General features: G+C 33.1%; 1 protein-coding gene across 3 annotated transcripts in view; it reads right to left on the reverse strand.

The window, feature by feature from the left end:
* TENT2 (terminal nucleotidyltransferase 2) overlaps positions 1-25,446 on the reverse strand; it is a 48,199-nt gene that overhangs the window by 20,029 nt on the left and 2,724 nt on the right. For 2 of the 3 annotated variants that reach the window (XM_081054074.1, XM_081054076.1), the window contains exons 3-11: positions 21,886-22,059; positions 21,587-21,676; positions 19,735-19,972; positions 7,725-7,839; positions 7,546-7,637; positions 6,023-6,101; positions 4,176-4,245; positions 1,109-1,185; positions 594-722 (exon numbers count right to left, since the gene is read on the reverse strand). In XM_081054074.1, the coding sequence (XP_080910200.1) occupies positions 594-722; positions 1,109-1,185; positions 4,176-4,245; positions 6,023-6,101; positions 7,546-7,637; positions 7,725-7,839; positions 19,735-19,972; positions 21,587-21,676; positions 21,886-22,022 (1,027 nt within the window). In that variant the 5' untranslated portion in view covers positions 22,023-22,059. The remainder of the gene's footprint in view (positions 1-593; positions 723-1,108; positions 1,186-4,175; positions 4,246-6,022; positions 6,102-7,545; positions 7,638-7,724; positions 7,840-19,734; positions 19,973-21,586; positions 21,677-21,885; positions 22,060-25,446) is intronic. The other variant, XM_081054075.1, reaches the window with a different exon arrangement.

Genomic DNA, 25,446 nt, shown 5'->3' on the forward strand with positions numbered 1-25,446 from the left:
GAATCACTGAGTCAAAAGATATGAACATAAATATTACAACATTGCTTTCTTAACTGTGGAAATATCATTAACCCAGTGTTCTCAGACCCTGCACATACTGTTATCAGACCCTATACATACGAGTAGACAGTCTTCTATTACATTAACATCAAGTCTTTTACCCAACCTCCATGCCAGCTCACAGGAAATAAAAGCTTCTTTGACCAACAAGAAAATCATTTAATTCCTGTCTTAAGTGGAAAATAACAAACATGACGAATGGTGCTTGAGCTTATTTTTATAGGCTTTCTGAACATTCATCTGCTTCAAGGTAATGGGTCCACAATTCAATGGTGAAAGTTACTTGAATATAAAAGTGAATATAGAAAACTGTCGAAAAATAAAAACACTGTGAAACTTCTTTTTAATATTTTCCAGGATACAACATTCTAAAACATTTGTTAAAAGCAACAAAATAGAAAATACGGTTTTATGAGCCTTTTCAAAGAACTTTTTAAAAATGCTATTTGAAGGTAGAGTCAATAAAGAAAACACTATAATGAAGTTTAACTGCATTTCTATTTTAAAAATTGAGGAAAACCCATAATACTTACTTTGTAAATAGTGCAAAACCATCAATACAAGACTATAGCTGCTTAAAGTACCACGACTGGCATCATTTATCTCATGGTGACTTGCCCACTTCTTAATCACCAGTACTAACGGACGAACTCGATTTTCAACTGAAAGTAAAATTAAAACTTAAAACAGTAAGAAGATATTACAGTTTCTTTGAAAGTTCACATCATTTCTCAATTCCATGCCAAAAAAAAGAGTACCACTTCCCCGTGTATTAAACACTGTGTACCATAAATGTGTTTTACTTCTAAAGTATACCTTAATTAATTACCTTTTTAAAAATTACTAATGATTAAAATTCACTTTATTTACCTATAACTCTGGTAGTATATGATTTTAGTGTAGCAACATATTGTGCATATAGTAAAATAAGACATTATACATAAACACAAAGAAATGTCAGTATTTACTACAAACATTTTTAAAAAAATAAAGAATGAGGGATAAACAAAACAGTTGACAATTATTTGGAAACAAATAACAAACTTACGGTATGCATAAGTTCTGAGAAGGAATGTGTTTCTTATTCCAACAATATTATTTACATTCAAGTCAAATTCCACACAACTATTAAAAAAAGGGGGGAAAAAGTTTTAGCTCAAGTACAAATTAAACTAAATCCCTAGCAAATAAAATAACATCCATCCATCCAATGATATAAAAATAGCCTGGGCCCAAAGGCCAAAAACCTTAAAATCAAGCATTAAAGAAGAATGAATACATATTCAGTATATCACTTTAATGATTTAGTGTATATTAAAAATATAAAATAGGATTACTATCAAAAGATCCATAATATTACAGGTAAGGCTCCTACTATCCTTAATAAAAGAAATTTAAAAATTTTGTAATCCTTCCCAGATAAACAAAATTATGTGACAAAAAACATTTCTGGGCAAGTTATCCCACTAAGTTATATATTCTCAACTAATTTGGAATTACAGCATCATTTGCTTTAAAACAACAGGAATAAAAAGGCAAATAAAGTACAACTGCAAAGAATAAAAGCTCTGTCTATACATTATATTCCCTCTAAAAAGACTGGTAAATTATAATATCATGCCAAATTTAGCAACTGATGTCTGGGAAAACTGTAACAGTCAAACACATAACAGAAGAGATACTTCTCTGAAAGTAAAAGATATCATGCAATTCACAATTTATAAAATAGGGCAATAATGATGAGATCTACAAAGAATGGCTAAACTCAAAATAAAAGGAAAGATTACTTAATGTATAAGTAATGGACCCATATGCTCTCAGGTTCCACTTTTTCTGAACAATGAATTTTTCTATGAAAATACTGCCTAAAATAAAAACTTAACAATTCCTTTCTACGGCTTTAATCATAATATTTGAAATTTACCATTTCAGGTTTTCTTGTTTTGGGAAAGAAATCCTGTAATCCTTCAACTATCCATGCACACTGATAAAAATGGACAGTGGTATTAACACTTCAGATACCATATATATTTGGCTTTGGAAAACATATGGTTAAGAATGGAGTTACGTTCTTCAATTGTGTTTGTGTAAGTCTAACACTGAAACCAAATTTCACCTCCTCTATATAACTCAATAGAAAGGAAAGAAACATGAAAATTAGTCTGCAATTTAAAACTTTTCCAAAAATATGAATTCAGAGTTTTAAAAATGTCCATAGTACTTGCTTCAAATTCTACTTCTGGAAATAACTAAAGTAATCCTACACACAGAAAGAATTTTATGCATAAAATGCTTATTCTAACATAGGAGTGGGTAAGTTGATTATACATTCACTCAATGAAATACTGTAAAGCCATTAAAAATGAAGCCAGAAAATATGAAATGATATAAGCAAGTGTTCATAATATATAGTTAAGTAAAAAAGTATGATTTCAATTTTAATTTTAAAAAGTCTTATGCATTCATGTGCATAGAAAAGGGACTAAAAGGTTTACACCAAAACATTAACATCAGTTACCTTAGGGTGTTAAAAGTGTAGTTTTTTTTAATGATTTATAATAAAGAATTATAAAATGGAACTTATAAAGAATATTTAATACAAAAGCTTGTATAATATCTTAAGTAGAAAAGAATAAAATTGTTTATATAGAAGGTGCCAAAAACAATGTACACACATTTTAAGAAAGGAAAAAACTGTATTAAAATTGTAATAATATACACCGATAACAAAAGATGAATGCAAGTCATGTATATACATTTTTTGGCACCCCTGGTATAATTGTAATTACAAACATACTTAAAAAATAATTATAATTAGCTTACAGTTTTATTTATGCTTAATTTATGTTTTATCTCCCTATATCTTTATGCTTCAGAAAACTCTACCTTTATTTATTTGGTGAAAATTCAGTAAATATTTATAAGTTGGATAGATGTCTGAATGAATGGAGGGGAAGGTTTGAGCCACGAACATCTAAAGTTGTGTTTAAAATACATATATTCAGTGAATTCTGATTATTCACAGTAGTTGTATAAGTCACTGCAAATACTTAGTGAATATTAAACGATTACTTCTAAAGACAACAAGAATTAGGTTTCTATAAGCATCTAGTCACAGTATTTTCATCAACCTCCATATGTAACTTTGTTTTATGTGCATTTCTGTTTAAAGACATCTCATTTAATATAGTGTTGATTTATTAACAGTGAACTAATAGCCAAGAGCACTGTAACTCATGTATTTTCCTCCTAAAGCACATCACAGCTTTGTACATAGAAACACTAGACAGTACCTCAGTGCTATGTTTGGGGATCATTTTAAACAGCAAAATCACCCACAAAAATCACAAAAATGTAAAAAACATGACACTATCTAGACTTTAAAAAGAACAATTATTTATAGTATGAGAGCTGATATCTATGAACGACCATCAAAGTGCTACAAGTATTAATTTGGGGTAATTACAAAATAAATTTAATCAAGTAGGCGAATTCCCAAATATGGAATCCATGAATAATGATGATCAGCTGTGCATATACCTGTATTTATGTTTCAGTCTTACTTTTATAAAACTGGGCTAGAAAAACCTGATTTTTTTACAATCCTATTTTTTAGAAAACAACAAATCTTTTTTTAACCAAGGAAATTCTCAACACCTAAATATATTTTATATTCAGATATTATATAAAAGATTCTGATTCAAATGCCTAAGAAATTCAGAACCCAGCCTGGTAGAAAAGATAGATTTATAACAATCCCTTTGATACATGAAATTCCGTCAATTAAGCTATGTTCTTAAGAATGCATTTATTGTATTTCCAAAAGGCAAGAGACCATTTGAAAATCTGTAATACAAATATGTACATATTATTTAAACTGGATAGTCTCAAAAACTCAAAATGTCAAGCAGAATAACTAGTACAGTTAAACATGAAGAATTGCTCAGATAATTGAAAAAAATCACACGTATTTCAAAGATCAAATCAAGTGATTTTTACAAATTTATGAAAGTAAGCTATTATGTCATCGCATATATTTCTTAATTATCTACATCAAAAGAGTATCTGAAAATTATCTAAAGAAACTGAAAAAAGGGAATTCAATAATTATTTACCTGACTTTATCCCTGAACTTCACAATTGGCACTTTCGCTCGAATCAGCTGAGGTCTCTCAATGTAGCCAGCTGAAGAATAAAAGATAATGTGAATATCTGTAAATGTTTCTCAAATTCATAGCGTACCAATGCACATTGTTTAAAAAATATTTTCCTTAGCTAACATAATTTAAGAAAACATAATATTTCAGAAAGAAAGCCAAGAAAAGACATTATCAAATTCTTCTAAGACTGGAACTTCTAAATACCATTTAGAGGGCTTTATATTCAAGTTATTTTCAGAAATGTGGTCTAATATCTAACATTTATAAATAAGTTCATCAGAGCATTATAAACATGAAATATATCTGGCTAGCAGCAGGGGGATAGCTAAATTCTGATACAGCACATAGCAAGATATTATGGCACCCATAGAAATATTTACAAAGTCTTAAATGTGAAAATGCCTGCAATATGTTACACGGGTCAGTGATACATCCAAATAAGTATGATCTCTAAGACGAAAAACACACATATACATATTTTTTATTCCATCAAACTATAAGAAAAATTTTTTTTCTGAGTTGAAAGTAATACATGTTCATTGTAGAAAATTAGGAAAATACAGAAATGTATAAAAAAAAAAAACTCTGGAAACTCTTCTTAAGTGAGCAATTCCTAATGTTTTAACTAAAGAAAAACGTAATACCAGATTTAGAAACCAAAAATTTTCTGATATAATGCTTTATCACCAAAGTCATTAAGATATACCAAGCTTCAAACAGAACTTATGTGCAAGAATTCAGTGAGGTTTAGTGAAAAATAAGATTAGGAGCTGAAAGTTTTAAGTTCCAAGTACAAGTTCTGACACCAACAAACTATACTCCAGCAAGTTACTGAAATCATGGATCACCAGTCTCCTTAACTATTAAAAACAAACAAACAAAACAAAAACAAACAAAACCCTTTCATTTGAATTAGATGATCTCTCAGGTCCCTTCCATTTCTAATATTTTATAAATCTAATAATAGCTATTAAAAATCCACTTAAGGTATGAATTACTCCTTTATTTTACAGATGTGAAAACTTAAGTTCACTGAAATAAATCATTTGATTTAGTTCTCTCCTACAATTAGATATAAATTGTTCAAGGGTAGTAACTTTGTACTTCACTTTGGATTTTCCAGCTTAGTCTGACACATAAGAAGTATCTGTTACTTAAATGCAAAAATATCTTTCCAGTATCACACAGTTAGTGTGACTTTATTTGTCCACATAAATTATTTGAGATGGCTTAACATGTGGATTAAAATCTGCTTAGTTAGCTTATTCGAAGAATAAAATCTTACAATAAAATCGCCTAAGTCAAAAATTTTACTTTCTGTTGGAGTAATTCAGTTGCGTTTCATGTTCAGTGATCATATTTTTAAAATCTGATGTCGTAAATTGCATGTCATTACAAAACAGATGAAATTTTCTCTTCACCTGAATAAGACTTTATCTGTATCGATCTTTTGGCTTTTCACAGATACTTTCCATTACTGCTATTTATATACATACCTTTGCTTCCCTAACAGTCCATATAACCTTTTGAGAAAAGGAACTGAAGCTTATATATCTTTGAATTCTCCACTGAATTCAGTGTGATATCTTGCAAGTAAACGCAATAAAGAATTGTTGAATAAATGGTTATTCTTTTTAACCAAAACTTAAAGGAATTCATTTAAAAAAAAAAAGGTGTGTGGGGGGGGGGATCCACATTATACCTATCCTGACCAGAAAATAAACAATTCTTACCAGAAAACAGAGACATTTTAAATAAAGTTATGTCAAATGACATATGAACTTGAGGCACATCAGACTTACAAAGTCTAGTACAGAAGTGTTTATGGACTAAGGTGAGTATATGCCGTGCTTCAGTCTTCTGATTTACCTGAAAAAAACACTGAAAAGTTAAAAATAAAGTGTTTTTTCATTATCTTTCTAAACTTAGTCCTTTATTTTCTTAATGTATCTCAACAAAGAGAAAACATTCAAAGTATACTTCCTTTTGGAGTTATTTTTTCAATATACACTAAATTACATTATAGGAAAAGTCAACCTTTATGCTCTCTTTCACATCGACATTTCTAAATCAATTTTAAACTTAACGCACAATTTTAAAAGAAATACTGAAACAGCCACATGTCATTTTTCTCCTTTAGTATAAATGTACAAAAAGCAAGGTTCTCCAAGAAAAATAAACAGAACTTATAACTTTCTGTAACATGTTTTATTTCCCCATCTAGAATGTGAGCTACTTAAGGATAAAGTTCCAGTCTGTGGTATCTCAGTTTAAGTTGTGACAACATGATTTATACATGGGAATAAGGATGGAAGATTAGAAGGATGGGCCTAAGTATGGTCTAATTGCACGAGAGAAAGTTTTAATTTAAAACTCTAATATTCTCCACTACGTTTATTATTTCTGAGGGTTTTTTTTTTTAAGTTTTCTTTTCTTTTCTTTTTTTTTTTTATTACTTTTCCTTTACATGATTTCAAAGTCTAGAAAAATATCAGAGTTTCTTCCCTGAAATAAATCTCCTTTTGATTTGCAGTAAATAGAAGCCAATTTTGTTAGTGGAAAAATAGGAAGATTAAAAATATATATTACTATTCAATAGATTTTTGTTGTATTTTTAAAGGTGTGGACTATAATAAGGCATATTAAAATTATACTGAAATTTAATCTTTGGTAATTCAGAAGAGACCTCAGCATATTAAAGACGCTGCTTCAGGTCAGCTTAATGAACACCAATTACTGTAACGTTAAGAATACATAAGAGTATCAGTTAACAGGAAATTCAAATAAACATAATACTAAATAACAAAATTTGATTGCTAAATAAAAATAACAAAGTCAAAGTATCATAATATATCACAGTAGTCTCTTAAACTTCAGTGAAATCTTTCTTTTTGTATTCTCAAAATAAGAACTCCAAACCCCACAGCATTTTCAAGGGGGAAAAAAATTAAAAATAGAATCACTGAAAATTCAGATGGAAAGAAAATATATCAAGAAGATAATACCGACACATGCTCTTCTTTGCTTCAACCTGGTAACATATCCAACCCAATGGTGGTTCAAAATAGCGGCAGAGCTCTTTAAAAACACAGTGAAGCCATCTCACTTTAACAACTCAGAAATAAATCAATGTTAAAATTTCTGTTATGCTTATTATGTATATGCCTTAAAAGAAAAAAAAAGTGTTTCCCAGCTTTCTTAAATTACTGTAAACAAAGAATCCAAAGAAGTAATTACAAGTTCGTTTCCTCAAAGACTTTTATATGAAATTTCTTAAATGACTGAACACTAGAAACACACTTGGAATAAATGTTTCATTACTTACTGGTTCTTCTTTAACAACTAGGCATAAATCACCATCACTGCTCCGGGTACCAAATCCATTTAAAGAGGACCCAACCAAAAAAAGTCTGCTTTCTACAAAAAGAGAAGAGAGTTATAAGGTATTTAAAATGCATACACCTATACATTTAAATTTTAGGCATGAAAAATAGGGAAACATACGTGGAAATAACAGCTGAATTTCTCTCTGCAGCTGTGTTCGACAGAGTTCTTTCTTCTTTAAATCACTTACTTGCTGCTGACATGCTTCGAATAACTCCAGTATCTGCTGACTCAACTTGAATCCACCACAAAAAAAGTAAAACTTTTGTTCAGAAACGTAAAAATAATTACCACAGTGAGCAGCGTAAAACAATACTACCAACAGTAGTAAAAAATAAATACATATTATCTCCTTAACATTTTCCAATCAAAACTACTGTCACTCAAGTAACAACAGTTACTTAGTAACTGAAACAGCTACTTTTACAAAGCAAAGTATCACTGACAAGTCATAGAAAAGTACAGTCACAGATAATTCATAATGAGTATAATCCATGGGTCAGCAAATGACAACCTTGGGTTGCTGTCTGTTTGGGGATGGTACATGAGCTAGGAATGGTTTTGTATTTTTAAAGGGCTATACAAACAAACAAGCAAATAAATGTATGTGACAGAAACAATATGGAAGTGGCAAAGTCTAAAATATTTGCTGTCTCTTTAAACAATTTTGTTCAACCCCTGGTATTCATACCACAAACACCAAATATAACAGACTTTACAAGAGAAGTCCCTGGTCCTTTAAGCTCATGCATCCACGCTCTTCCTCATTCCTAAAATAATGCCCTGACCCTGATTTCTTCCCTGTTTATCTACCTATCTGGTTCACCCCATCCTCTCCAACCCAACTCTTGCCATCACCATAGGTGATTCCTTATCGATAATGAGCTACACATCACAATATACTCCCACCATTTTCGAACATCTTTTACTCCAATATATTTTTCAGTATTACACTCCCATAGCTATAACATGGTCTTTGCAATAAAATAGAACTTCTCTAGCTCTGAAATGTTAAATTCCAATATACTGTCTTGGCTTCAGTCTCCTATCTAATTCTTTCTTACTCCCCTCGCACCTGCTCTAGAACCACACAGATCTGGATTCCCTTGAATCCTCCCTTTTCTCCCCAACCCATCAGCATCTGAATAGCATGATTCCCTTCCCTATCCAATCTATGTCCACGGTGCACCCCTTGAGCCACTCTCTTTTATCGTACCTTAACATTATCCCCTTGTCATACTCAAACACCTGTCCTGTAAAATCCTAATCTTAGGTCAGTATAAACAACCACCTTCTCTGCTCTTACATCTGAGTTGTTAAGATATGAAACTGAAAAAGAAATTAAAATCACAAAATTGGTGTCTTTGAAATTTATGGTTTAAAGACCAGCCTAAGGTTGGCTTGGCCTCACTCAGCAATGACTTCCATGTTTCTCGTTAGAGATTGCTCTTATTTTTCATCATTCCAAAATCTTTACTATTTTCCTCAAGCCCCCTTGAGACATACTTATTTTGCTTTCTTTAGCAGATAACTACATATTATAGTTTACTAAGGAAATTGAGGATACCAGATGTGACATTCCTCAGCCAAACTTGTAAACTAACGTATCTGAATGAAACCTCATCTCTGTACCTCTCCTGTAAGACAAAGTGTCCTCTTCCCCTGTTCAAAGCTAATCCTTCTACCAATACTTTTGTATCCAAGCCTCTTGGTCACGTATAGGACACAAATACCTCCATCAGTTTTTTGGTCTCTCTACTGCATTTTCAACCTCTCTCTTTCTAGGCCTTCCCCAGAGTCCATGACAAGGCACAAGTCTCACCCATTATTCAAAATATTTTCTTTTATCACGTTTAGAATACTCATTTTAAGAAGGTAGAGGCAGTCATGCCAACTTGGCAATGAAAGACATAATTTTTAAATATCCATAAATACCATCACCACCACTACCCCCAAAAAACAGAGCAACTAGGAGAATAAAGCAAACAGATCAAACCGAAATAAAATAAAACATGACCAACAAATACAACACAATTAATTGACTATGCATCATTCATGAACCCCAAAATATGAGCAGTTAGGACCAAACATCAATAGCAGCAAGATTCACGTGGTATCAGAAACATTAAGAGGAAAAAGAGGAAAGGGATTTTTGGACAGCCCTAAAGCCGAGAAATCAAATTGCCTGTAGGTACCACTTCCCATCCCCTTCTTCAAATTAAGGGATCTAACTCAGTGCGGAATACCAATCAAAACTGGGAGGGAGTTTTACAGGCTACACCCACAGATAAATGCAAAAATATCACAGAAAGATCAGAAATTTCCAAACTACTAGTTGAAGCTTCCTTCTAAGACAAAGCAATACACAAAGCAGACACTATCAGGAGGAGAAATCTAAACTAAGTAGTACAAAGTCATTAGGGACAAAGGAAACAGGTCTAAAACAAGAATGATTCTGACTCCCAGGTGTCATTTGAGAACGTCTGGAAACATTTTTGGTTATCATAATTGGGGAGGAGTAGAGCACCTACTGACATCTAGTAGGTAGAAGCCAAGATACCACTAAATATCTTACAGGACAATTACCTACAGCAAAGGTTATCTGACCCAAAATGCCGATATTGACGAGGGTAAAAACCCCTGGCCTAGAAAAAAGAAGGAAAGGCGAAGAGACAAGGTCTCAGAAAATATACAGAGTGCCAAAAAAATGTGTACACATTTTAAGAAAGGAAAACTGTATTAAAATTGTAATACTTCAATATATACCGATAACAAAAGATGAATACAAGTCATGTCTGACTTCTGCAATTACAAGAGGTGCTCAGAGTGGTTACCATCAGCATCTAGACACTTCTGATTACGGCGAACTACTGTTTGAGCAACGTTGATCAAAGTGTCCACTTGTACACATTTTTTTTTGGTACCCCCGGTATTTCTAATTTACTGCATAACAACAGAAGAGGATTCCTAGAGACACAAACCTAGGAAAACCAGCCTACCCAACCCTTCTCATCTAAAAGTAGTATGGAAAAAGTCATCTCACTTAAACACAAATAATAGAAAAGAACTGGAATCTCAGAAAGAGAGTGAGAATGGGAGAAGAGCAGAAAAAATTATTTGAAGAAATGCCTACAAAGGATTCTAGTCATTCCTATACAAAGTTTTTTATAAGAAAAATGAGAATAAAGAGAGTAACATTCCTACAGATAATAAAGCACACCAGAAAGACATGTCCATAAAACAAGTGAAATTTTAACATATCAAGGCTTTTTCTCTCATATTCTAATTTTCTAAAAAGGTAATTAACTATAAAGCATATATACTAGTACTAGCAAAAAAAAAAAAAAAGAAAATTTACATTTAAAAAATTACCAACAGCAGTAAAAAATGTAAAATTTTTATATATTTACCAAAAGATATATGAGACCTATACAGTGAAAATTACTAAATACTGATGAGAGAAATTAAAGACCTAAATAAATGAAGATATATACCATGTTTAGGGATCAGATGACTATTGTTAAGATATCAACTCTCCTGAAATTGATCTATACAGTCAAAGGAATCAAAAAATTTTTTAAAGTTTGTTTAAATTAAAAGCCCAGCAGACTTGTTTCTATAAACTAAGATAATTTAAATTTTCATTTGAAAAGGGAAAAGACGAATAGCCAAGAAAAAGAAAATTGGAGGATTTATAACTACAATAATCAAGATTGTATGGCATTGGTAAAAGGAGAGATAAAGATCACAACACAGAATACTGAAATAATTATAAATGAAATGATACAATACATTTGAATTTGCTGCAAACTAATGAGGAAGGGAGGTATAGATGAAATAATATTGGAGGTATGTTGGTAATTGTTAAAGCTTGGTGATATGAGAATCTATGATATTATATTCTATTTTTACATATACTCAATGTTTTCCATAATAAAAAGCTTTAAAAAAAGGCATCCACATTTATAAAAGATTTGAAAAAGGTTTCCAGTAAAAGAGGTTAATACAAAATTTTAAATGACAGTTGAAGGATTAAATTTTATTCTCCCAGATCGGGGTTGGAAAACTATGGCCTGTAGGCCAAACACTGCTTCTGGCTTGTTTTGTGGGGACAGCAAGCTAAAATGATTTTTACATTTTTTTAAGCATTGTTTAAAGAAAAAAACGAATATGTGATGGCGGTCCCATGCAGCCCTTATGTCTAAAACATTTCCTATTTGACCCTTTATAGAAAAGGAAATAAAATCACTATCTCAGAGGTATCTGCACTCCCTGCATTATTCCCAGGAGCCAAGATACAGAAACAACCTAAATGTCTGTTGATGGATAAAGAAAATGCGGTGTCTGTATATACATTATGAAATATTATTTGACCTTAAAAGAAGGAAGCTCTGCTATTTGCAGCATGGATGAACCTGAAAGACATTATGCTAAATGAAATAAGCTAGACACAGAAGGACAAACACAGCATGATCTCACTTATATGTACAATCTAAAAAACGTCAAATTCACAGTAGCAGAGAGTAGAATGGTGGTGGTTGGGGAGATGCTGGTCAAAGGGTACAAACTTCCAGTTATAAGATGAATAAGTTCTGTAGCTGTAATACACAGTACAGTAACTACAGTTAATATGTTGTATACTTAAAATTTGCTAAGAGAGTAGATCTCAAGTGTTCTCACCACAAAAAAAAATGGTAACTATGTGAGTGACACATATGTTAATGAGCTTGATTATGGTAATCACACAATGTACACTTATATCAAAATATCACACTGTACATCTTAAATACATATAATTTTTATTTATTACTCATATCTTAATAAAGCTGGGGGAAACAGATTAGTAGGAAATGTGAGTGCACACATACTTTAAGTATTTGAAATTCAGTGAGCTAATGCTTTATAAATATTTTATCCCCTTTTTCAATTTGTTCTGTTTCTAAAAAAAGTGGAATATTGAAATTAAAAAAAAAATTTTTTAAGATAGGGCTTCTGAGATATCTGTAAGATAATTGTCCCCAAACTATTCCTCCAAGGGTGCCAAAAGGCTCCATAAAATTTGTTCCTGTCCAAAATTAAACATTACACAAGAAATCTGGAATAATTCATTCACAATCATCTTTTTAAATTCACAATAAGTACCAAGAAAACCTCACCTAACTTCATCTCAACCTAAAATTCAAAATCAATTAGTTTAATTCACATAGTACCTCCAAACTAACCAGAATTTCCAAAGAACAGTTATAATAGATGGAATTCAGGAGCTCAGTTAACTCTGATTCCTCTACAGCCTCTTTTTTGTCTAAGCAACCATATATTCACCTAAAAGCTAGAGTGAAATAAAAGTTAAAATCCAGAAAACCAAGATTTTTTATTTGAGTTCTGTTTGTTAATGTAGCAACTTGAAAAACAGAGAAAAGATCTTTACATGAAGGGAAAAAATTAAACTCAGAGGGTACCTATTTTCAAAAATTTAATTCTTTAGGTTTCAAAACAGAGTATGAATTTTCAGAGTAATTAAAATTTCTAACAAAATCTTTCCTTGGATATGACTGAATCAGCTGACTTATTTATTATTCCTAATAGTAAATTCATTATTACCAATCCTGAGTGAGGTATCTACACTACCAGCAAATACTGTTTCAAACTTTATCCACTGTTTCTCTGGTCAGCTTGATTTCCTACGCTCAGTAAATGCTATTCCAAACCTTCTCCACTGGCCTCCAACCTTAGACATCCCACTTGATCCTCTCCACTCTCAACAGATGATCTTGCACAGTAATGCAGATAGTAAACAGGAAAGACACTCAATTACGAAAATTCCAGTGACTTCTCTTACCATAGCTATAAACTTAAACATAAAAATATAGTACCTAGGGGGCCGGACTGGTGGCTCATGCGGTTAGAGCTCTATGTTCCTAACTCCAAAGGCTGCCGGTTCGATTCCCACATGGGCCAGTGGGCTCTAAGATTGAACACAGCACCTTGAGCTGAGCTTCCCCTGAGCTCCTGGATGGCTCAGTTGGTTGGAGCATGTCCTCTCAACCACAAGGTTGCCGGTTCGACTCCCTCAAGGGATGGTGGGCTGCGTCCCCTGCAACTAGAAAATGGCAACTGGACCTGGAGCTGAGCTGCGCCCTCCACAACTAAGATTGAAAGGACAACAACTTGACTTGGAAAAAAAAACAACAACACGTCCTGGAAGTACACACTGTTCCCCAATAAAATCCTGTTCCCCTTCCCCAATAAAATCTTTAAAAAAAAAAAAAATATAGTACCTATATTCTCCCATCCTCCAGTTCCCAAAAAGCTTTTCTCTTAACCTAAAGCAAATCACTCCTATAGGTAGGATATGCCCTTTCAACCTTCTAAATATCTTATTCATGATTGTTTTCTTTCCAGAGTTCAATCTCCTCTCTCTACTGAATCTTTCCCATGAACATTTATATGTGGCTAAAGTTTCTCCCACCTTAAAAAAACACTCCTTTGTTCTAATTTCCCTCCTTTAGAGCCTTCCCCTTCACAGCCAATGTTCTCTAACACTAGTATATACTCTCAGTTTCCATTTGTTTTCCCATTCTTTCCTCAACCTATTTCAGTCTTAGATCCAAGTTCTCTTTTCTCCCTGGACAATCATATCTATACTCATACACTTGGCATCTATTACCAACTATATGCCAATGATTATTACCAAATGTACACTTCTGGTCAATAACTTGCCCCTAAATTGCATCTAAATATATTAAAAACTATCATCTCTAAGTATCTAATCTGATGTTTCAAATGCACATTAATGCAACATGCCCACAGAATTTATGAGGCCCCTGCTCATCCTGCAATCCCTATTTAACACACACACACACACACACAGAAATCTTGCTCCTCTTTTATTTTATTGTCTCAGTGAATGATACCACCATGCATCCAGCTGTAGAAACCAGAAACTAGGGGGAATAATCTTCAATGTCTTCTTCTCTAAATAATCCGGTGATTCTCAAATAGGGGCAATTCTGTCCCCCAGGGGACATTTGACAATGTCTCTAGACATTTTTGATTATCATAACTGGGGGTTAGTTGCATCTAGGGGGCTGAAGCCAGGAATGTGGCTAGACATTCTAGGATGTTCAGGACAGCCTCTCCACAGCAGAAAAAGTTGGTTCAAAATGTCAGCAGTGCATAAACTTAGACTAATTTAATCCAGCATCAAATCCTATCAATTCCACCTTCCAAACATAGCCTAAATCCATTAATTTCTCATCATTAACTACCAGCACTTCCTAATCCAAGGCACCATTACTTTTCACCTGTAATACATTAACTTCCCTAATCCACATTTGTTCAACTTCATACAGTGAAGTCAGAATAATTTGAACTCATTTCTCTTTCCCGTTTAAAAAAAAAAAGCCCTCAACAGGTTATCGCCATTCTTTGGCTGAAGAGGGAACCGACATCCAAGTCTGTGCACCGTCTGCCCTTCTCCCCACTTACCTATCACACCTCAGCCATTCTCGTCCTAATCAACCCAACTGCAGCCACCTTGGCATGCTTTCAGTTCTTTGCATTCCCCATGTGCCTTCTACACGAGGACCTTCCCCACTCTTTCACCAGTTAACTCCTCCTCCACCCTCCCCACTCTTTCACCAGTTAACTCCTACTATGCTTCAAATCTCAGCTGAAACATTACCTCCTCTAGACCACACCTGAGACCTCAAATATATCCTCTCTCCACACTGTAATTGTCCTACACAGCACTTATATAGTTTTAAAAACCTGTGAATTTCATGACTATTTTTTAATGGCTCCCTGTCACTATACTGTATGCACACGGTAAAGAGACCATATATATTTAGCACAACATTGTAGTACATACCTAGCACTCAGAAATATTTGTTGAATATTAAATAAACATAGACTCTACGCCAAGAGTTTCAATTGTCATTTTTATTGCAAATGACTTCAGGATTCTTCTCTCTGGCCCTGGCCTTGCTTCCGAAATGGATACTGCCAGCTCAGCTACAATACATTTTTCTGCAATACCAAGTAGCTTATACACAATCGGTAAACAGGAAAATGGTATCGATTTAATGTGTTAGTTGGGTTGATCTGTAAATGGAGCTAAATTTGTAGAATTATAACCTTCAGGAGGGAGGAAAAACCCTCAGGTTGACTGCTGCCCAGGCAGGAATCCTTACAGATCTAAGACCATTAACAGGAAGCACCTGTAACCAGGGTGCCCACCCAACAACGCACACCCCCAGCCTCACCTGAGCACCTGACTCAGAATCCCCTTTTCACTGCCTTGCCTAGTGCCCACCACACACAAGCCAGCATCTCAACTCCACTTTGCACATTTTTTTTTTTTTTACTTTGCACATTTTTAATACACCCTGCAGCAGCATCCAGCCATGCTAAGCTGCCTACCTGGCTGTCCAATGTATTTCCCAAGGTATCAGTTACTGTTGTTGCTAGTTTTCTGCTCCAGCCCTATTTTCCTGTAGACCTATATTCTTAGTGTACGATTTGTAGAACATGAGGTTTCTCTAGAGCACAAACGTTATAGATTTTACCAGAGTTCCAAATAGCTCCTGACTAGCTCTTCAATTAGCTCACACACCCACAATCTAGGTTCCTTGTCTGTTAGGGGTCCAGAATCACATCAACTGGAGTCACTGATGTCTCTCTCTGTCCCCCCCACCGTAATCAGTCATTCCACACATTCTATCAATTTTCCTTTTATGCATGGTCTCTCACACTTTTTCTACTACTATGTGCCATAGCAGTAGAAAGTTTAAGTATCTTTCATCTGAATGAATTTAACAGCCTTCAAGGTAATCATCCATCTGCCAGTCCCTCCTTACAGCAAACCAAACTCCACTATACTGCAAGAGCTGTCTTCCCAAAAATGCAAATCTGGTTGTGCTATTCCTCTACTCAAAAACATTCAATGGCATTCTACTGTGAATTCAAGGAATGCCCCAAACCACTGCTCCACTTTCATTACACACTGAACTCCCATCCACTTTATGCTGTAGCACAGGTAAACAGAGGTAAACCACACAAACCACTGAACACACCGCTGGCAAAGAAAGACATTCAGTAAACACTAGCTATCACTGTGACAGATTACCTGCTATTAGAGTCAGTTCTAAGAATGTTAACTCCCTATTCTTCATTTTAAGCATCACATGTTCCTCCTGTTTTGTATCAGTAAAGACAAGTGTCAAATCTTGGTTGTGTCACCTACTAGCTGTGACCTTGAGCAAGTTATTTAGCTTTATGAGCCTCAGTAAAATTAGGATAATGTCCATGTCATGGGGTTGTTGAAAAAGACTAAATGACATAGCATATGCAGAATGCCTAGGAAAAAAGAGACATCAGTAAATGTTAGTTTTCTTAAAAAGTGTTCACTTAAAGAATGAACACAGGAGTAATTGCTCGCCTTCTTTCTCCCACAAATAGGTAGGTAGAGAGTAGCACTTAAAGAAATGGGTTTAACAACAAACTATATCTTTATCCCTTCGAGATAAATGCTTATTCCAAAAACATAAGATTCAGGAGAACCTTCTTCTATGCTACTAAGCAAAGAAAAAGTTATTGTTATGGAACCATACTTTACTTGATGATATTAACTGGCTAATGTGAATATGTTATTACGTTTACTGAGACTCAACATATAGATAGTAGTTAATTGGTTCTAATAGTTTACTACAAACATATAATAACATGCAAAAATATATAGAGCTTCAATATTTATGTATAACAAATTCTATAAAAAATGGGTCTATCTACACACATTAAAATTCCACGTACAGTAAAAAGTTTATTCATTCAAAAAATTAGTCTGATTTCATTTATACCACAGGCTTTCACATTATAGCATTACAAGAGTTTCTTTAAAATGAGAATGCAAAGAAAACAGAAAGGGATGGGGTGGGAGGAGAAATGGTACCAAAACATCCCAAGTTAGTCTTTTCCCATTTTACGTTGCTTTTTCCTCCTTCCCACCAATGTTGCCTACTTCACAGTAAGAATGACAGTCTTTTCAATAAATAGTGCTGGGACAACTAGACAAACAGCAAAAGAATGAAGTTGGATCCTTATTTCAGATCATATATAAAAATTAGCTCAAAATGGATTAAAGATTTAACTCTAAGAGCTAAAACTATAAAATTCTTAGAATACCACACATGCATTAATCTTTGTGACCTTGGATTAGGCAATGGTTTCTCAGATAAACCCCAAAAGCTCAAGCAAGCAAAGAATAGATAAATTGGCCTTCTTCAAAATGAAAAGCTCTTGACTTCAAAGGACACCATCAAGAAAGTAAAAAGATAAACCACAGAATAGGAGAATATATCTGCAAACCATATATCTGATATGGGTCTACGATTCAGAATACATAAAGAACTCTTATGACTCAACAATTAAAAATAACAACCACCCAATTAAAAAATGGACAAAGGATCTGAATAGGTGGTTCTGCAGAGATACACAAATGACAACATGCAAATGAAAAAATGTTCAACATCGTTATTCATCAAAGAAATGCAAATGGAAATCCCAATGAGATACCATTTACACCGACGAGGATGACTATATTAAAAAAGACAGACAATAACAGTGTTGACAAGAAAGTGGAGACACTGGAATGCTTGTCTACTGCTTGTAGGAATGTAAAATGGTAAGCCACTTTAAAAATACATCGACAATTCCTCAAAAAGTTATACACATAGCCCAGCAATTTTACTCCTAGGTATATACCCAAGAGAGATGAAAACATGTTCACACAAAAACCTGTACACAGATTTTCATACCAACATTATTGATAAAATGTGGAATAGCTAAATGTGAAAATAGCCCAAAAGTCCATGAACTGAGGAGTATATAAACAAAATATGGTCTATCTATTCAATGGAATATTCAGCTATAAAAAGGGATAAAGAACTGATGCATGCTATGACATGGATGAACCTTGAAGACATGCTAAGTGAAAGAAGCAAGAACACATGTGGTATGGTTCCATTTATATGAAATGTCCAGAATAGACAAATCCACAGAGAGAAAAAATCGATTGGTGGTTGCCAGAGGCTAATGGGGAAGGACTGCTATTGGGTACGTTTCTTTTGGGGGTGATGAAAATGTACTAGAATTAGATAGTGGTGATGGTTTCACAATCTTGTGAATATACTAAAAATCAATGAATCTTAAAAGTGAATTTCATGATACAATTTTGTCTCAAAGAAAAAAAGCATGATAGAGGAATAAAAAGTAGCGCAACTAAGGAATGAAGCAAATGTTCCTTTACTGACCCAACATTTTCTGTACACTTACTATGTTCCAGAATTATGCTGGTTGCTAGGCACCCAAGATTAATCAAAAGTCACTACTCTCTCTTTATGCTCTTTCTCCTTAGCCTACAAATGTCATATTTTTCAAGAGTGAAGCAGCTTTGAAAATGCAAAAACAGCAACTATAAGCCATAGATAATCCCAGAGAATGCAGATATTTACATTATAAACTCTTCTAAATTACCTTAGATTTTTGTCTTTTTTTGGTTTCACTAAATATCGGGGAGAGGGAAGAGATGTGTTTCTAACACTAGTGTTAAATAACTCATTGTTCCCCAATGCTGATAGTTCTTTTCCAAGAACTATTAAATAGCTTCATTTCAGTTGAAATGTGTTTTATAAATAATGTTTTTTTAAAAACCTTTCTTGATCATATCATTTAGAATGTATTACTTCCTCAGTGACTGCTGGATTCTCTACTTTTGACATTCAAAAACCTCATGATAAACACAAATATTCCATAAAAAATGCTTTTTAACACTTTATCATGATATCCATATGAAAACTTGTCTTTTTATAATAAGTAACAACATAGTTCTGTAAACTTAAAAATCAAATATTTTGGGCTCTAATTCCAGATTTTTGTGAATCAGAAAATAACTGATTTCCTGATAATAAAAGATGCACTATTAAAGAACAGTTACAAAAATCAAAAACTCAAATTTAGACAGAAATATTTAGACGTTCTACTCAATCTAAGACATTAGATATTTTTGATACTTATAATGCATTATTTATATTAATATCCCAAAAGGTAAAACTAAAATCTACATTATTATTACCTTATCTTTGGCCTCAGGCAGTGTGATTTCTCTAGGTTCCAAAATTGGTATTTCTCGAAAAGGTGGAACACATCTGACTATATCTGGTACATAGTGTGTATGAAACAACGGTGGCATTGAGTATCTTCTTTCACCTGATAAAGGCACTATGTGGTTAACTATAGTTGGCTCTTGGTGGGGTGAATGGAAACGTTGCCGTTTACCATCAAGAGGAAGGTTTTTTTCATCACTTAATCTCCTGAAAACAAGCAATAAACCTTAGTGATTAAAGATACAATTTCTTAATAACAAATAGAAAATAACTAAAAAGTATATAAATAACAGATGACAATACTGACTCAGCAAGACCACATGAGCTCTATATGAGTCTTAAAATACTCATTTTCAGCACAGAAAATGCCTTAGAAAAACACTTTAGGAAAAATAAGAAGTAATGCATATAAAAGAACAAAACCTACATATATATGTGTGTATATACACACACAAATTAGGGTTAGTTTCCTGCATTTGAATTAACCCATTGTTTCATCTCACAATGCTCCCTTGAGATTATGCCCATTTCTCTCTCCTTGACAGACCCACAAACAACTGGAACTCCTACTAACAGGTAAAAATAAATAGTGCTAAAAACATAAGAGTGTATTTAATATTTTTTAAACATAAAAGTAATTTAGAGCTTTATATGCTGAATATCTTCTATTGAGAATGTCAATTTCAGTTTTTTTTAAAACTATGTATAACTGTGAATTAAAGGAAATTATTTTCATTTGTGATTCACAAATTTGTTATCAAGGCAATTTGCAAAAAGTAAAATTCTGAATAAAGTCAATATTTTCAGCATCATTATACAGCTTTCCACCATGACAACTTTGAAGAATTCACAGTGCTTCTAAGCATGGGCTCTAGAGCCAGACCGCCTGGGATCATAACCCAGCTGTTCCATATCTACCTGAGTAACTGCTTAACCTCCGTGTGCTTCAGCTTTCTCAACAGAAGAGGGGTAAAAGTACCTACCTCACAAAGTGTTGTGAAACTTAAATCATTATTGGTAAAGTCCTTAGAATAATGCCTAGTACATAGTGAGTGATCGATAATTCTTAGTGTTACTTTTAATCAGACACAAAAGTTATGAAATATTCATATAGGCTTTAACTAGCAATATCTTTCAAATACTGCCCAATCTTTTTGTAATAATCACCTCTAAAGTTCTATTATAATTACGTTGTGATACATCAATTTCTTTTAATCAAATTAGTTCAAATTAACTGGCTCCTGACTTCTCTTTGAAAGAGCAGGTCATTAGAGTGGGCCCTAATCCAATGACTAATGTCCTTAGAAGAAGAGATTAGAATACAGAAAAAAACACAGCCAGAGGGATGACCATGTGAGGACACAGAGACAAGGCAGCCATCTACGAGCCAAGGAGGGAGGCCTCAGAATAAACCAAACCTGTCAACACCTTGATTTTGCACTCCTAGTCTCCAAAAGGCTGAGAAAATTAATTTCTGTGGTTTAAGCCACCAGTCTATTGTACTTGGTTATAGTAACCCAAGCAAACAAATACAGAAAGCCACTGATTTAACTAAAAATCTTAATTAAAAGTAGTTTTCTGAAGAAACATAGTTTTATTGCATCTAAAACTTATAATGGCAGAATAAATCAACAAAGTAACCCTAAAATTCTTTAAATACTACATAGAAGTTTTAAAATTCTGTGACAGGACTGATCGCACAGGTCCCCAAAAAAAGAAAATTTAGGGCATAGTGTCCATACAATTTTAATATTAAGATACATTGTTATATAGTTCTAAGAAATGCTAAATTTTATTTTAAAATAATTAAGAAGTACTTACTTCCTTCCTCGAAATAATGGGGAAGTTGAGGTCTGTATTGGACTGACATTTCCATACGTCAACTGCTGTAATGACACAGCTCTAGACAAGCTACCAAACACAAAGAACAGCAGTAATAAACATTTGATTCCTTGAAAACAAAAACATTAATTTCAGAAAAACTAAATATTTCACTGATCAAAAGAAAATAACACATAAAAACATTTTTTCTATCTTCAAATGTTTCATATAAAAATGGTTTGCATTGAGTCAAAAGAGAAATTTATATATGATATGGGCCAAAATATCACCATACTTACTCTGCATTCTGAAAGTTGAACTGCGCATCTATAAGCTGCTGGTGTGAATAAAGAGTTGGTGACAGTGCGAAGAAATTATTATGTTGTTGATGGTTTGGAGTAAAAGGCGGGCGACCCAAAATTGAGTTTGGGAACATGCTCTTGTTCACTAAAAGTGAACATGTATTCTTCCACCTAGAATAGTTTTAGAAGACAAATTATTATAGCTTAAAGATACTGAACACTTTGGTAACCAGTATCTAATATTTAAAACAATTAGTTACCAAGTTATGAATTTCATTTGCAAAGTAATTTTTGAAAGTTTAAATAAGTCTCTTAAGTCATACTAAAGGTAACAAAAAAACGTAATAATGAATTTTAAATCTAGATTAACCATAGTATTATTCAAATAATAGTACAATATATGTAAGTTTCTAATTTTCTGATGAATTTACCCTTACACTTACCCTAATATCAATAAATCATTTAGAAATCAAGTTATCACCACATACTGATAACAAAAAAGAAACTACCCAAGAGACATTTAATGAAACCCTACAGATTCTTACATTTATTTCCAATATAATATATTTATATAAACCATCATATGACAACCTGATTCTTTTTAGATCTTATAGATCTGATCAACAAGGGAAGGAATTTGTATTGCCTAATAGCTATTTATAAAATTGTGATATTCCCCTCAAAGTTTAAATAACTTATGTATAGGACTTCTAATAAAAGCGAGCTTATTCCACAAGAATAGGGAAAACTTGTATACAAAGCAATCAAAACCATTCACAGACCCAGGCAAGAGACTAGGTATTTATTCTCTTGTGGTGACTGATCCCAAAAGGCTATAAATTTACAAAGAGTAGGGTCAGGTAACAAACATAAAACAAGTTATTAATCTACAAAGTGAAAACAGAATCCCCATTCAGCCTTTCCAAAGCAGGCAATTAGAAAACTCATCTATGGAATAACTGAGGGGAAAAAAACCATATAATATAGTGATCTGATAACTTACATAACATAGTACCAGTTTTCCACCAAGGAACATTTAACCTGCTAGCAAGCACATGAAGCCTACTACTGAATCGCCCATGCACACAGAGCATTAGATTTCTAATAGCATTCACTGCAAATAGACATCCTGGATCACCAGAACAAAAAAATATCTGGGAATAAACTGAAAATTAATGCCAAGAACAAATGAAAACTCAAAAATCAAAAAACTCCCTAACAAATAAAAACAACCTTGCATATATAAAACAAGAACATTTGAAAATCAGAAAGGGCTCTTGGAAGTTACAAAATTGAAAGCAGAAATATCCAGCAGAAAGTTAAAAGAAAACATTGAGGAAATCTCTCAGAAGGAACAAAACCAAAAAACAGGTGAGGGAAGGGAGGCAGGACAATAGGAGAGAAAATATAAGAGAACTGAATTATGTAGTCCAACATCCAACATAATAGAAGCCCCAGGAAGAACAGAGAAAATACAGAGGAAGACATTACAGAATTCATAAAACAAGAAAATTTCCACGACTAAAGAACACCAATTCTTAGATTTAAGGACCCAATGAGTACAAAGCACGGTTTTTAAAAAACAAGGCAAATCAAGGCATATAACAGTGCAATTTCAGAATTTCAGCCTATTGGAAAAAAGCTTATAAAATATTAGAGGAGGAAAATGTTATAAACAAAGGGCTGGTAATCAAAACAGCTTTGAACTTCTCAAAAGCAACAGCAGAAACCACAAGACAATGAAATCAATGCCTTCAAGTCTCTGAAGGAAATGCTCTCAAGGTATAATTCTATACCCAGCTATACTATCAATGTAAGGGAAAATAAAAAACATTTTTAAACACGTAAGATATCAAAAAGGCAAAAGAAAACCTGGGATCTAGGAAAAGAAAGATCTGACACAGGGCAGAGACAAAGTAAATTCCCCAGGATGATGATGAAGGGAAGCTAACAGCTTAAATTATAGCAGAAAGATAGAGGACTTCAAGAAGATATCCAAGGAGAAAAAAAAGTTAAGTAGTAGATTACCTGATGTATTTGACCACAGAGAGCAGTTCTGCTGACAGAGCAGAAATAATTATAGGAACAGAAAAATAGCAAGTTTAAAACAAAAGAAATCACACAGGAATGTAAAGTACAGCATAGAGAATACAGTAAAAATGAATATAGTAAAAAATGTTGCAACAACTAGTATAGTACCAAGTGAGTACCGAGCTAATGAGGGGATCACTGCATAAATTATATAAATGTCTAACCACTATGGTGTACACCTGAAACTAATATAAAATAATACTGAATGTTAACTATAACTGAAAAAAATATTTTTTTAAATAATAAAATAAATTACTAAACTACAGAAAAATTTATGACTGAAATGGTCATATAAAAAAGGACATATAACCAGTTACCTACTTGGTTCCTAAAATAACACAGACATTGAAAATACTGATTTAAATAAGAAATTGTAATATATTTATTATATCTCATTTACTACATATTATATTTTAAGGTTACATATTATTATACTATGTTATACATGTTTAAATACATAACAATTTAGAATGAGAGAGTACCTAAAGGTACTAAATCCTCATTTTTCAGTACATGTTAATCCAAAAAATGAGCCATAAACTTTTTTTTTTTTTTTTTAAGAAAAGGAAAATAACACTTAAGCAGCTAAATTTTTAAAAAGTTAGTTGCCGCTGGGTATTGAGACCAGATGGCTGCAAAAACTGGAGCAGGAGACAAGAGAGAAAAAGAAAAAGATCTGGAAAGAAAGAAATAAATCACTCATACAAACTTTCTTCTTTTTTTTCAGTTCTGTAAGATTAAAATTCCCTAGGCTGGCCACAGATAGTGAGATTCACCAGTCCAGGGTTCATAATAGATTTTGGACAAGAGTCTCAGGCCACCGTCACATCTCATCTCAGTGCCCGACTCTCTAATTTGGACCAAACACAAGGTATTTTGTTCCAGAGAACAAGAGTTTGTCAACTTTCTTCAGCAGGCCTTTATCTCTTGTTATAGGAGATTTTGTTTTAAAGCAATTCTATCATATCTGCTAAACTGTACTCCTGATATTTGCTGCTCAGAGGAAATGAAAAATAATCTTTTTTTTTAAATTAAAGTTTATTGGGGTGACAATGGTTAGTAAAGTTACGTAGGTTTCAAATGTACAATTCTGTAAGACATAATCTATATATCTCATTGTATGTTCACCACCCAGAGTCAGCGCTAATGGAAAATAATCTTGAACCAAGCAAGATTCCAGAGAATCCTTTATTAAAAGTATACTCAATAAACACAGAATGCCAGATTCAAGACTGGCAACGAATGCCTTGTTCTACCATTTGCCTGGGTTCACACTCTTTCTTGACCTCCTTTACTCTGCTTCTCTGACCCAAAACTCCATAAAACACAATTCCTATTTCATATGATTCCCGAGAAAATAACACTAAATACAATTCATTATTGTAATGAATTTCACTTGATATTTCATTTTGTTTGATACAGATACATAGATCTGATCAAACAAGGAACTTAATTTGTATTCAGCAA

The sequence above is a fragment of the Rhinolophus hipposideros genome, assembly GCF_964194185.1.
Source record: "Rhinolophus hipposideros genome assembly, chromosome: 7".
Taxonomy (NCBI): Eukaryota; Metazoa; Chordata; class Mammalia; order Chiroptera; family Rhinolophidae; genus Rhinolophus; species Rhinolophus hipposideros.